This window comes from Salminus brasiliensis, chromosome 17, assembly GCF_030463535.1.
Source record: "Salminus brasiliensis chromosome 17, fSalBra1.hap2, whole genome shotgun sequence".
NCBI classification, from domain to species: Eukaryota; Metazoa; Chordata; class Actinopteri; order Characiformes; family Bryconidae; genus Salminus; species Salminus brasiliensis.
The window spans coordinates 25,022,138-25,036,516 of record NC_132894.1 but is presented as its reverse complement, the minus strand read 5'-3'; the positions used below and the strand labels follow the sequence as shown (position 1 = coordinate 25,036,516).

The following is a 14,379-nucleotide window of genomic DNA, read 5'->3' as shown; positions in this document are numbered from 1 at the left end:
TAAAGGGCCTTGCTCAAGGGCCAAACAGTGGCAGCTTGCCAAGCCCAGGAATCAAACCCACAACCCTGTCCTCCCGGCCCTCTAACCGCTCCTGTTTTAATTAGGGTTAAAGGAAAGCCTCATTTTACCACTGTCCGCTGTGAGAAAAGCACTGCTGATGTACTGATTAAGAAATGTTTTATTGATACTCCATATAATAAATTAAATAACACTAACGTGCCTCCTTAGATGCACTTCACAAAAGTGCCCCAGAGTTTTTAGCCCATTCATCTCTACACCCTGCCACTTTTGCTAGCATGTAAATGAGCTTCCTGCATGTTATTCTAGCACAGTGGCAGGATGTTCATTCTAGTTTGTGTACAGTTATGTCATACAGAAACATGCTGTTTCATATTTTTTTTCACACTCCTAGTCATTCCTTTTACTGAATAACACTCCTAAAATGTGGAAGAAGATAAAAGGCACAGGCATTACTGTCTTAAAACAAAGATGACATTAGAAAAATGAAATTACACTGCATTTGAACATGAAATACACTGAAAGGAAATATTCTGTGAATCTGTCATTTGTGTACTTTTATCCCCCTTAAAACACAAAAAAGGAAACAGGTGCGGCCACAAACAGCAGCGTGAGAAAGAGGTAGAGAGTTGAAGACCATATAACTATCCACACCTCTAGTGGAAACATAAAAGCAACATAAGGCCCAGAATACACCTCTATATAATATTGTGCAAACAAGATTTACCATTCTACTTTCTTTTTAAAAAGAATTAAGGCTTGTGGTTGTCTTTTCCTTCTTCCAAAACTTGCAAAGGACCACTTGTATGGCCATTTCCAATGCAATGTATACCAGACATTGTAAAACAGCTAAAACAAGGTAACTCTTAATAAAGTAACTATTAATAAATAAACACCACTGGTTTTAAACCCACTTTGTAAGTCATAAAATCTATTCTAATCTAAACAAATCCATAAAAAAAGAAAACACTACGACGGATAAATAGCTTTCGAATGGTAGGCGACAGGAAGACAAATGAAGTCCGTCAGCTTGCATGACCATTCAAACATCACGGCCTCTGCCTTATTCCACCTTGCTCTTGTCCCTGAGAGAAGGGCAAACGGGGTTTCAACCAATGAAACACTTTCATCAACTGGAGCCTCGATGTGGGGTTTGGTTTTTTGATTGTTTGTTTGTTTGTTTTTTTAAATGTCACAAGACTGGTCATGTGATGAAGGTCCGTCACCTCCACTGGAGAGTTTTCTGAACTATTACAGGAGGGGTCCAGCACATTACGCTTTTGTGCTTTCCATCCCCTGACCTCAGACACAGGCTAAAAGCATGCCTAGACGACAGGGATGACGAGGGAAAGCTTTATTCGGCCATGTCCATCTCAGTGAGCACACAGAAGCAGGTCAACTGAGTGAAGCGGGTGATGGAACCTGTGGGAGCAACAGACACAGATCGAATGAAAGCTCTTCTAACAGCAGCTGATTTAGGTAGGCAATGGCAAAAATACGTCAACATACAAAAACCAAATCCATTAAAAGTACATCTATATTAGCAACAGCTTTAACGCTGTGATCTTTACAACATGCCTACACACTGTACCCAAGTTATAACAAAAGTTCAATACAAAAGAAGCAATACATCAGATACCAAACAAGTCTTAGCTGACTTACTTAATCTGTGCACTAGAAGCCACCAAGCCAAAGTACTCACGCAGTAGTTTGCTGATGAAAGGAGGGCGTTTGGACTCAGGGAGGTGGATGCCCAGGAAATAGACAGGCACTCCTGAAAGAGCAATGGCGATGCCGATGAGGGAGTTGAGCGTGTCGCTGTACAGTGGTACTGCCACCAGGAAGACCGTGCACAAGCAGAAGATAATGGGGTATATCAGAGACAGCTGTGTACACACACAAAGAGGGGGCAATAATGAGTTAACAAGTCATATTTGGGGAAAGATACGTTTTGTCTTAGGGCAGACAAATCAGTCAGCATTAATGATAATGCATACAGTATAGCAGTGGGGCAGCATTAACAGAAGAGCTATTTATTTATTATTATTTATAAACACTGAAACATTTATTTAATTTATTTTAAACCCGACGTTCCAGTTTAGTTCAGTTTGCCCAACCCCCTTATTAGGACACTTGTAATACTCTAGCACAAGCTTCTTCCAATAAGCTTCTTTTTGAACTGCTGCTGATGAGTCATAACTGGGCAGCCAATGCGCTTGGAGGAACGGTGCCAGGTCCCCAGCTCTGACACATCAGCTAACAGCCGGCCATACTAGCCAACATCACACTGGGAGAGAGAATAGAGAAGGAATATGGTCAATTGTGCCCTCTCTGGCTCCAGCAGCTGATGGCAAGCAGCATGACCCGGGATTCAACCCAATGATCCTCAGATCATGGTGTCAGCACCTTATTCTGCTGAGCCACTCAAAGTCCATTACAAATAACATCAGTAAAAATATTTAATACACTTTTATTATTATTTTTTTTAATTACATGAGGAAGGCTTTGGCCTAAAACTACTTTGCTAAAACACAGAGTAATTGAGTTGATTTATAATAGCAGTGAACACATTTTGGTTTTTGCAAAAATCATACTAATTATAAAATGCAAGTACCTGAGCAAAATTAAACATTTTGCACAAGCAATCTGCATATCTCTGCTACCAGTAACCGTTCTCACAAGCTTCAACTGTTTAAGAACAAATACAGGTGTAAACAAGTGGTTTTAATTAGGGAGCATATGCTAACAGTTTCTAAAAAGGCAGGAGAATCAATGCAAACTAGTTAATTCAGACTGACAAATGTTTGAATCAGACTGGTATTCCAACCCAAGGACATTCAAATAGCTGCATCCAGAATTTTGTTTTTTTTAAAGATGGCAAATTTCACATTTTGTGAAACTTTTTTGATGAATCTGTGCATTACAAAACAGTTTTCAGTCTATAGTTTTAGATAACTCATGAGTAACAGTAAGGATGAGGGGGCATTATGTTTGTGGAAAGTATCTAACTGCAGTCAAAAAACAAAAAACAAAAAAAAAAAAACTAGCAACCCTCCCCAAAAAACAAAAACAAACAAACAAACAAACAAAAAACCCCCACACAACTCATTTGTTTTCATCCCTAAAATTAATTTGTGCAAAAACAATGGAGGATTGTTGACACATCCCATGCTACTTTCTATTCTTCCTCATACTCCTTTCATTCAGTTATTCAGTTCTCTCTTCATAAAAAAAAACATTTGTAATTCCCTTAATATCTCTCCTTCTTTCATCGTGCATTTTTATGGCGAATTGGCTCACTCAGCAAAGTAGTGCAGTGTGATGCTCAATAGGCCCACTTTCACTTAACCTACCTAATATAAAGCAGTACAGGTCAGGTCAAGTCAAATTTTTTTTGTATAGCGCTTTTTACAACTGTTGTCATCACAAAGCAGCTTTACATAATTAGTAAAAGACAGAGACAAAAAAGAAATAATGCAAGAAGACATGAAGGATCCAAGACCCCCAGTCAGCAAGCCAACAGCGACAGTGGCAAGTGTCATAGCTGAAGGAAGAAACCTTGGGAGGAACCAAGATTCACAAGAGGACCCATCCTCTGGTCAGAACTATTTAAACATTATTGATGGTCAGTTTATTAGTTACACACCCACACCACAAACAGTCCTATGGAAAATAATCAAAGCTCTCTCAGATCCATGTCCTTCAGCACTAATGTTCTTGCAATCTACTCTGTCTGAGAACTGTGCAGAGTTCTAAGGTAGTAGTTGGCTAGTGGTTGGTGTGGTGCAACAGATACCACACCACATGGGAGACTTTGATTCCTGGTCTGTGTGACTAAGCTGAACTATACCAATAAGAGTACTTACAATACAAGTAACCTTCCAAGTCGCTCTGAACAAGAGCGTGCGCTTAATACTGGAAATGTAAGGTAAACTCACCTTCAGTGGTCGAGGTTTGTCTGGCTCTTTCCAGCGCAGATAAATCTGTCCAGCGATAGACAGGCCAACAAAGAACCAGTAGCTAAAGCTGTAGTAGTTAATCAGCTGGAAAACATCCTCCACAGCCAGGTAGATCAGAGCCATGGCGCACTGGAAAAGCAGCGGTAGTGAGTGGATATACAATGAAACATAGTCAACACTAGATGGAACCAGAGTTCACCATCTACATTCAGACTGAGTTTAAAGTACTCTCAAAGTTCTTCAGTTTCAGTCCTAGAGTGCCAGATTACTGATTCAGTGTCTTTCTGCTAGAACACTTCTGGGCACCACATAATCTGCTGAACTGGATGTGTTAAACACATTTTAATTGTAGGAATCACAGTCAAGGACTGAGCTCATTGTCGCCATATCAAAACATTATAACTTAATTTAAATGCCATTTACATTGCACATTTCACAATGAGCAGACCAAGGGAAATGTCCCAAAATGACTTCTGATCAACAACATACTACTGTTATGAAGATATCATTTCAGAGATGTTTTTTTGCTTTGACTGCAACGATAAAGGTCTGTTCTGTGGCCTAATAAAGAAAAAAAAGGATACTTACATTGAAAAGGAGAGCAGGCACTGGTGTGAACCTATGCACATGAATCATTGATAAAGCATCTGGAAGATGACCCTCCCGAGAACCCACAAAGAACAACCTAAAACAAAATGACACATTCAGCACAGAGCAAAAGCACTAGCTAATGATTCCAGCAGCAGTCAATAAAATCAAAACACATGGTTTCTTCCCATTACTATAATCAGAACCATAAATACATACTCAAACCTTTGTATCTTCCTGGTGTTTTCAATTCTACTTGTTTAAGAATCTCAAGATTTAAATAGCAAGATAGTTCAAATGCCCGTCTTCACTAAGTACAAGTGCAATTATAGCGAATAGGCCAAGTGAGGAGTTTATGATGTGGGAGCGGATCATTGACGCCCACCTGGATGCAGCAATGATGGAGGCGTTGAGTCCACCATAGCAGGACAGGGCCACTGCTATAGGGATAGTCCAACTCATCACTCCCAATGTGTGGTCAGCAAAAGTCTGTGGGAACACATTGAGACATGGGCATTTATCAGCACGTTCTCATACACTCCTCAACACATCAGCCCATGGTTGCTCATTTCAGCATTTTGAAATCTTAAATGCTTCAGTCCGCATAAAGGAAAGAGGTGTTGTGTAAACACACCACAGCCACGGCATCACTGGCGAGGATAGAGCTCATGTCCAGCACGGCATAGTAGGCCACATTGGTCAGGATGTAGATAATAGTGACAATGGGCATTGACACAGCAATAGCCAGGGGGAGGTTCCTGCAACAGACATAGGCAGATAAAGTGACGCAAACAAAATGGTGCAAAAAGTACACCAAAACAGCATTCGAGGGGAAGTATGTATAAAATATGTATATTGTGGTGGGGAAGTGAAATTGGCCCTTTGAGCCACGTCTCAAGAAGGACACGCTTACATGCATTTCTGGACTGTTGAGAGATACAGAACATGCACAGAAAGTGAAAAAAGCATGTAGACTGTGGTAAGGCTTTTGGAGTATCACACACGTAGACAAAATTGTTGGTACCCCTCAGTTAATTGAAAAGAAAAAAACAACGGTAACAGAAATATCTTGGATCTGACAAAAGTTATAATAAATAAAAATGCTATGAAAATTAACCAATGAAAGCCAGACATTGCTTTTCAACCATGCTTCAACAGAATAAAAAAAAATAAACCCATGAAACAGGCCTGGACAGAAAGGATGATTTCCTAAACTTAATATTTTGTTGCAATCACTGCGATCAAACAATTCCTGTAACTGTCAATGAGACTTCTGCACCTCTCAGCAGGTATTTTGGCCCACTCTTCATGAGCAAACTGCCCCAGTTGTCACAGGTTTGAAGGGTGCCTTTTCCAGACGGCATGTTTCGGCTCCTTCCAAAAATGCTCAATAGGATTTAGGTCAGGGCTCATAGAAGGTCACTTCAGAATAGTCCAATGTTTTCCTCTTAGCCATTCTTGGGTGTTTTTAGCTGTGTTTTGGGTCATTATGCTGTTACAAGACCCATGACTTGCGACTGAAACTAAGCTTTCTGACACTGGGCAGCACATTTCTCTCTAGAATCCCTTGATAGTCTTGAGATTTCATTGTACCCTGCACAGATTCAAGACACCCTGTGCCAGCAAAGTAGCCCCAGAACATAACAGAGCCTCCTCCATGTTTCACAGTAGGGACAGTGTTCTTTTCTTGATATACTTAATTTTTCCATCTGTGAACATAGAGCTGATGTGCCTTGGCAAAAATTTTTGTCTCATCTGTCCATAGGACATTCTCCCAGAAGCTTTGGGGCTTGTCAACATGTAGTTTGGCAAATTCCAGTCTGGCTTTTTTTTTATGATTTGTTTACAACAATGGTGTCCTCCTTGGTCGTCTCCCACTTTGGCTCAAACACAGATGGTACAATCTGACACTGATGTTCTGGGCTCTTTTTTTTTTTTTTACTATTCGTATTATCTGTCTCTTTGATTTGTCATCAATTTTTCTCCTGTGGCAACATCCAGGGAGGTTGGCTACAGACCTTTGGATCTTACATTTCTGAATAATATGTGCAACTGTAGTCACAGGAACATCAAGCTGCTTTGAGAAGGTTTTCTAACCTTTACCTTTAACTTGCTTGTCTAAAAATTTCTTTCTAATCTCCTGAGACAACTCTTTCCTTCACTTCCTCTGGTCCATGTTGAGTGTGGTACACACCATGTCACCAAACAGCACAGTGACTACCTGTAGCCCTATATATAGGCCCACTGACTGATTACAACATTGTAGACACCTGTGATGCTAATTAATGGACACACCTTGATTTAACATGTCCCTTTGATCACATTTTTCTCAGGGGTACCATAATTTTTGTCCAGGCCTGTTTAATGAGTTTACTTTTTAAAATAATTCTGTTGAAGCATGGTTCAAAATCAATGTCGAATTTACATTTGTTCGTTTTCATAGAATTTGTATTTATTACTTTTGTCAGATTCAAGTTTTTCTGTGACCATTGTGGGTTTTTCTTTTATCAACCGAGGGGTACCAGCAATTTTGTGCCGAGCTCAGAGTAGCAATGATAAAGACGATGATATTCGTCCTATTACAAGGTGCCTAAAAGTAACATTATGCACCATATTAACCTTAAAATAATAAGCTTTAATAGGTCTGTTTACTCTGTAAACCACAACAGTCACATGCTTCTATCACTTTTCACTGTACATGTTCTGTATATCTCAAAAGTCCAGAAATGCATGCACCATGTGCTTCCTGAGGTGGGCCAATTCCACATTGCAACTGCAGGGGGAGCCCAGGAGTTGGTACTCTTTGCTGCTTTGCTCCCCCTACAATTTGTGAGTGCTATTCACCCCACTGCTATAAATACAAATCACACTATGCACCCAAGACAGTGGGTGTACACAATTTTTTTTTTTTAAGACGATTTGAGATAAAGAACTGGCTTCTGAAGTGCAGGAAGCATGTGGACTGATTTTAAAAAATAGTGTAAAATTGCATGAGCTGATTAGATGAGGATTGAGACCCACACTAGCGTATTGAGCACCTCTAAACAAACCATAACTAAAAGTTCAGTACAGTTAAATACTAGCATTAACACAGCATGTTATTGTTTGCACTCACACCAAAATGAATTAGCATAGTTAGCATGGAGAGGTTCATTTTACAGTGATATGAATTTGATTTGAAGTTTTAAGTGAAAACATGGGATCTGATTCCTTCTTTTTTTCCTTCCAATGTCAGCCTCATCACTACTGATATGCCCTCTCTAATCAAAATTATTGCACATGAGAACAGATTGTACGAAACAGATTAGACTGATAAGTATTGCAATATTCCTTTATGGTAATAGTTACGATTTGTACACACCTTTCTGGGTTCTTAATTTCCTCTGTGACAAAATTGAGTGTGTCCCATCCGGAGTAGGAGAACAGGGCAGAATACAGAGCCAGTGCAATGCTTCCTGGGTCACTGGATGACCCTTGGAAGAAGCCTTCGAAGTTTTGAGTGTAACCTTTTGAGGGAGCAAATAAAAAGTTGGAACTAATGTAGTAAGTAAACTGAATCTAGATGCATTGAGCTGGTTCGGGTCTTTAATCAAATTTTAAAGATTAGAATGCAAATAGAAAGGTATAATAATAAGTTATAAAAATAATTATTATTAGTATATATGTATTATTATAACAACAAAACAATAATTATAACAATAAAATTGATTAGAAGTGAAATTCAGTGGTCTCATTCATCATGCATTAATATTATGAAGAAAACTACAAAGAGAAGGCTCACCCTGACACAGTTTGACTATTCCTGTAATGATGATAACGATGAGAGCCAGGACTTTGGCATAGGTGAAGAGGTCCTGTACTCTGGTGCCCCACTTCACATAAGCCGCGTTAATGAACGTAAGCAGACCTGCACACGAGCCAGAGAAATAATTAAATACATAATTATGAAGAGATCAAGCAGGCAGCACCATTACTGCACAAGCTGAACACCAAATTGAATGGCTGGATTCTGGAACGCACAGAAGAAAACAAACAGCACAGGTAAACTTGAGAAGTAGAAGATTGAGAAATGATCAGTGCTCAGTTTTGGTTAGGGAGTGAGTAATCTACAGTGGAGAAAACAAAGAGGGCCTTGTCAGCATTTGTGTCTTTGCAAGGCAGGAGGATCAGTATGTGCAGTCTGTGAAAGGGTGACAAAAATACAAAAGGTATCTAGGAGTGACAGGTCAAAGAGGAGGAGCACAGCAGAACAAGAACAACTGGTCTAGGTTTAAAAAAAAGTGACTAACTGCAGCGTTGAAGACTAATACAAAAATAAATAAATACATAAACATTCTGTATGCATATTATATACTCATGTCATCAGTATGGGGCAATTATTTTAGTTATTTGATAAACTATATGGACAAAAGTATTGGGACACCAGCTCATTGTTTCTTCTGAAATCAAAAATACAAAATAAAAAGATATTGGCGTGTTGATGTGAGGATTTGACTGCATTCAATGACAAGAGCGTTAGTGAGGTCAGGATGTTGGATGACCACCACCCCACCTCTTCCTCAATTCATCCCACAAGTATTGGATGGAGTCCCATTTTTCCAGACAGCAGAGTTCCACTGGCAATAGGTCATTTGCACATCTGTGTCAGCAATGGGTGCAACTTAAAGTAGCTGAATGCAATCATTAGCATGGGTGTCGACAAATCTTTGGACATAGTGCATTTGTTAATTATATGCTTTTTTTTTTTATGAAACATTGACATTTTTTTGAATGGTTAAAATGTATGCCTTTTAGATTAAACAAAAAAAAATCTAATCAGTGTAATATAAATAGCATAAAAAAAAAAGATTTGTGCCTGCAGGGTTTAGCAATAGACCCATTCAACAAGCCTTCAGGTTAGAAGGAGGAGAACACAAATCTTTGCAGGGTTATAAGCCACCAAGCCGTGAGTTTGATCCACCCCTAAAAGACTTACAGATGCAGGCAGCAGCGAGGAGCCGTGAAGCTGAGTACGGTGGTTCGCAGGTGGGGAAGAGAGGCTGCACCAGATAGTTGGCAAAGGTTATGGCTATAACAGCCTGGCTGGTGGGCTCAATGATGAGCAATGATGTCCAGAGGCGGATAAAGGCAATGAATCCTCCGAAAGACTCCAGGATGTAGGCGTAACTGGCTCCTGACTTGGTGATTGTAGTGCCCAGCTCTGCATAGCAGAGTGCCCCAATCACTGAGAAGATCCCACCGATGGCCCAGATAACCAGAGACAAACCATACGAGGTGCTGTAAATCAGTACACCTTTGGGAGAAACGAAGATACCCGAGCCAATCATGTTTCCCACAATGAGGCTGATGCCGTTGATCAGAGAGATCTCCTTCTTTAGCTGCATGCTCTCCTTGGGCTGGAAAGCTTCAGTGGCATCTGTAGGTTGGCCCTTCATTTTGCTAGTCTCATTGTGGTCCTCCATGCTGCCTGTAGGCCGTGAAACTTGTGGAGAAGGGCAGGATGAAACCTGTTCCAACCTTTTGGAGAAAAACAAGATAACAGACTTCAGTACATGTTTCCACACCACATCCCAAATTATTATGCAAATATTTTTCTTTGATGTTCCTAAATGGTTAATGAAAAAAAATAAATAAATAAATAAAAATTGAAAATGCACTGTTCCAACTTGTCATGCATAACAGGGTTTTAAAACATTTTATAGGCTTTAAAGAACTGAAAATGGTCATTTGTTGAATTTGCAGAATTATGAGTCACATTTACTGAAAGCAAAATTCAATCAATTTCAACCAAAAAACATCTTAACAGGCCAGGTTGCATGTTAACATAGGGGCCCTTGTTTTTTTTTTTATCACCTTCACGTTTCTTAAGAACTTTGGAGAATTTTAGAGAATTTCTTCTTGAATTTCTTTTCAGGGTGTCAGAATAGTCCCTCAGAGCTGTTTTGATGTGAACTGCCTCCCACCCTCACAGATCTTTTGCTTGAGGATACCCCAAATGATCTCAATAAGGTTGAAGTCAGGGGAGAATGGTGGCCACACCATGAGTTTCTCTCCTTTTATGCCCATAGCATTCAATGACACACTGGTATCAAATTAAAGTTTTGATCAAGTTGTGTGCTGTAAGCTATAGATCCCTACATGGCTGCTGGATTAATGCAGTGTGGGGTGCAAGACACTGAAGTCACGTTTTTACAAACACCCCTTAACTGTGGTAAAATTACATATGCATGGCTTCATTAAAAACAGTAGCCATAGTAATAGTTGTAATAATGATTAAAATAATTATTAAAACCCTTGCCTGCAGTGCCAATCTTATGAAAGTTTCACACTGGGTTTTGGAGAGCAGTTTGTTAAACCATTATGTATGGAAGCCCACAGTTCAGTTCTTCATAACTGCCATTACTGTCATATCTAACATTAGCTTCATATGCCCTAAAATAAAACACCCTGGGGGAACCAAAATATATACTAAACCAAACAGTTTCCAATTATGTCACAATAGTTTCTGCATTATGTTTCGTAACTGAATAATAAACATAGGGCACAAGGAGTTTGTCACCCATTATAGCTCCCAGCCACACTAGATTTGCTAGATTTCAATAAATGCTTTAGTTTTGCATGATTGCCCTGACTACCATTTGTGCTGGCCTACAATGGTTACACAGTCACTACCACTTGAATGTATATTTACCCTTATTATTAAATATACATACACCGCATATATTATATAGATCCAAAGTCTAACCTTTTACAGAAATGGCTATACCATTGCACAATTCATTTAGCATCTTGCTTTACATAATTTTCTATTGATTTCGACCAGTGATCAAGTCACTAAAATTTTAAAATGTGCAATCAAGATGACAGCCTCTTTTAGATGCATAACAATTGAAAAGAAAAGAAAAATAAATAAATAAATAAATAACATACTTGAAACAAGCTCTATTAGATGCTTACGAGATGAACACATTTGAGCAGTAAAAACACCAAAGATGTGCTTTAGAATTTAAGTAGAATTTAAGCAAATCCCAAATTGGTTGAAAATTTAACTAAATTCAAATCTAACATATTTGCATATATTTCAAAAGAAGGAAGTGTCAAAGAGAATTTTTTTTTTAAAAGCGTTAAAGCCAATTTATGTAACTGCACGCCCATACGCAACTTTGTTCACATGTGCACTCTAATATTTCAGACAGGTGTGAAGTCAGCTCTGAACAGAACAGTAATACAAACATTATGCATGTGTCAAACATCTAATAGAAGAACATAGAAAGGAATTTGCTCACATGCACAGTGTTGGGCATTTCACTTACTTACATTATCAAAAACCAAATTAAACTTTTCCTCAGTGCAAAAAACAAACAAAAAAAACAACTAATTAACTATTTGGGGGTTGGCCAGTCCACTGTTTGGGAAGTTAGCTGGAAAAAAAGTTACACTGTTCCTAATAAATGATTAAGCACAAGCTCCTGATCTGCAACTACCAGCTACTTTCAGTGGAGTGCTGATAACACATTCCTCAGATTAGATGACTTTGTGCCACTCTTCACAGTACTGAGTACATGCACTCAGAACTCTGCAGCCACTTCTCATTTCTGAATCCACTGCAAATAAGCTCCCCCTGTCTATGTCAGGACACAAAAAAAAACTGGATGAGCATGACTTCTAGTTCTGGATATGTCCTTGGGGAATTGCTCCTTCCCACAGTTGTCCTTCCCATCACTGAGCACACTTCCCAGAAGGTCCTAACTCAAACATCTGCGCCCATGCCATAGAAATGCTTGGTGCGAGAAGAGTGTGTGCTAACGTTTCCCTGGAAACCACCACCGTCACCGTGGTTTTGACCTTGCACTCCACTCACACTGGCTGTTGATTCATGCCCTTGAGGCACAGGGTTGTTTTCTTGCTATTTTACCAGTGCCTGACTGTCCCATTGCTGCCTTTGTTTTTCTCAGGTTGGGCGTTTTCCCTTTCTTTTCTTCTTCCTTTTTTTATTTTTTATTTTGGGATCAAGTGATACAAAACATTAAACAGCCTTTTTGTTAAAGCATCTGTGGTTCAAAGCTCTGTCTGATTGGGTCCTAGACTTTTGTGACTTTAAGGGGCAAATGTAAAAACGAAAAGCATAACCTACGCTATATCTGTAGCCGTCACAAACACTCCTACCCGTCGTCCTACTACAGTGGTGCTAAAGCAGTCTCTAGAGCAAGATTTGTGAGTTTAAAGAATAGGAATCCCCCTCTGATGAAGTCACTGGAAGTTGGGATTTTATACAACTATATAGTTTTTTTTTTTTTTAAGTCAAGCAGCTTATATTATTGCTAGGAAACAGAACATATATTGATTAGCATCTATATTGTAGACCTGCTAACAGTTAGATTTACTTTATCCCAGATTTTATCCCCAATGTTTTCTCTTAATGCATGCTGGGTACTGTAGTGAGAGAACACTGATTGCAGAGGCTTGTGTATTTGGTTAACCCAATGAGGATGAGGGCTGTCATGATAAAAATAGGGAAATTATGTGACATGACAAATACTGATATTACTCAAGAGGTAGTTTTTAGATATTAAACTGTCACTGTGAATGAGCTACTTTCATTTTTGAGATGTTAGACATTAGTCGTGTATAGATGTACCTTTTGAAATAAATTAACTGCCTGTAAAAGAATCTAAAGAAACCCGAGTGGTTTTGTCAGCAACCTAAAATAGAAACACAGCACGCATTTCAAAACAATCTGGCAACCCGAGTGTTTATACCGAGACATCTGGCAACCTCTTTTGTTGAGGAACCTGTGCAGAGACGTATAAAGTAGCTTTGCACACTAACTGCAGAACGAGGTCGGTGAACTAAAATTCTCACATTATGCAATGTGTGAGAAATGAATGGAGTCATTAAGACGATGTAACGTGCTGAGGAGCTGAAAAGAAATACACAACGGACGAGGAAAACAAGCTTATTCGGGTTCAGAAACAGGAGCTTCCACCAACTGCACCACAAAGCACATAAGATACTCTCAGTTTATCTCGTCCAGGCGCTGCCAATCCCTGACCAACAGAAGCAGTTTCGCCTTGTTAATAATGAATCTTCGTATAGATCAGAACAGATGCTAACCTTAAATAATTTAACTACTGCTCCAATACACCGGTAAACTTAGCACCTGGATAGTCCGAATAGTCATAACGGTCTAAATGTTTTCATTAGCCTACATCAGAGATGAAACTGAGAACACACATGGTGGTTTTCTTCTAAAACACTGTAATATCCCACATCCTATCAATATCTATCATCCTATCAAGTGAACACGGCAGCGGATTCACAGAAGCAATAACGATACAATGGAAAAGACTGATTCCATACAAACCCGGAGTCAATCGAGGACTGTCTTTAATCAAAGCAGCAGAAATGTCGTTAACTGATGAGCTGACACAAATGATGCAGCATAAACGCAAAAAATAAAGTCACCCATTTGTTTGAGCAACTGTTCACTTCTTGAATTCCCTTTAACCTAAGTGCTTAGTATTTCTGATATTATTCTTACCTTTTCCCGTTCTTGGTTTATCTCCTCGAGCCTACCTACAGATCATGCAGCATCTTCTACACTGAGCCTGAAAAATCCCAGCACAGCAGGCAAACAGCCAGCGAGTCACGTGATGCCGGTACTATTGTTGTCACATGGGTGTCTCTTAAATGGAAGAGTCCACCAACCACAATCCAGCCCAGCGAGCTACGTCAAAATGTAGCTTCACTAAAGGCTTGTGTCGAGATGAGATTTGGCCCCATCATGATAAAGGAAAGAAAGAAAAATGTCCCG

At 39.4% G+C, this 14,379-nt stretch overlaps 1 protein-coding gene across 1 annotated transcript; it reads right to left on the bottom strand.

Moving 5' to 3' along the window:
• Window positions 1-115: 115 nt before the first annotated feature.
• Window positions 116-14,185, bottom strand: slc7a6 (solute carrier family 7 member 6). The gene is made up of 10 exons (XM_072660511.1): window positions 14,107-14,185; window positions 9,541-10,082; window positions 8,347-8,472; window positions 7,927-8,071; window positions 5,200-5,323; window positions 4,951-5,054; window positions 4,566-4,662; window positions 3,957-4,106; window positions 1,721-1,904; window positions 116-1,440 (listed from the first exon to the last, which is right to left on the bottom strand). Exons 2-10 carry the CDS (start codon window positions 10,025-10,027, stop codon window positions 1,373-1,375), a joined length of 1,485 nt encoding a protein of 494 aa, XP_072516612.1. The 5' UTR covers window positions 10,028-10,082; window positions 14,107-14,185; the 3' UTR covers window positions 116-1,372.
• Window positions 14,186-14,379: the final 194 nt, after the last annotated feature.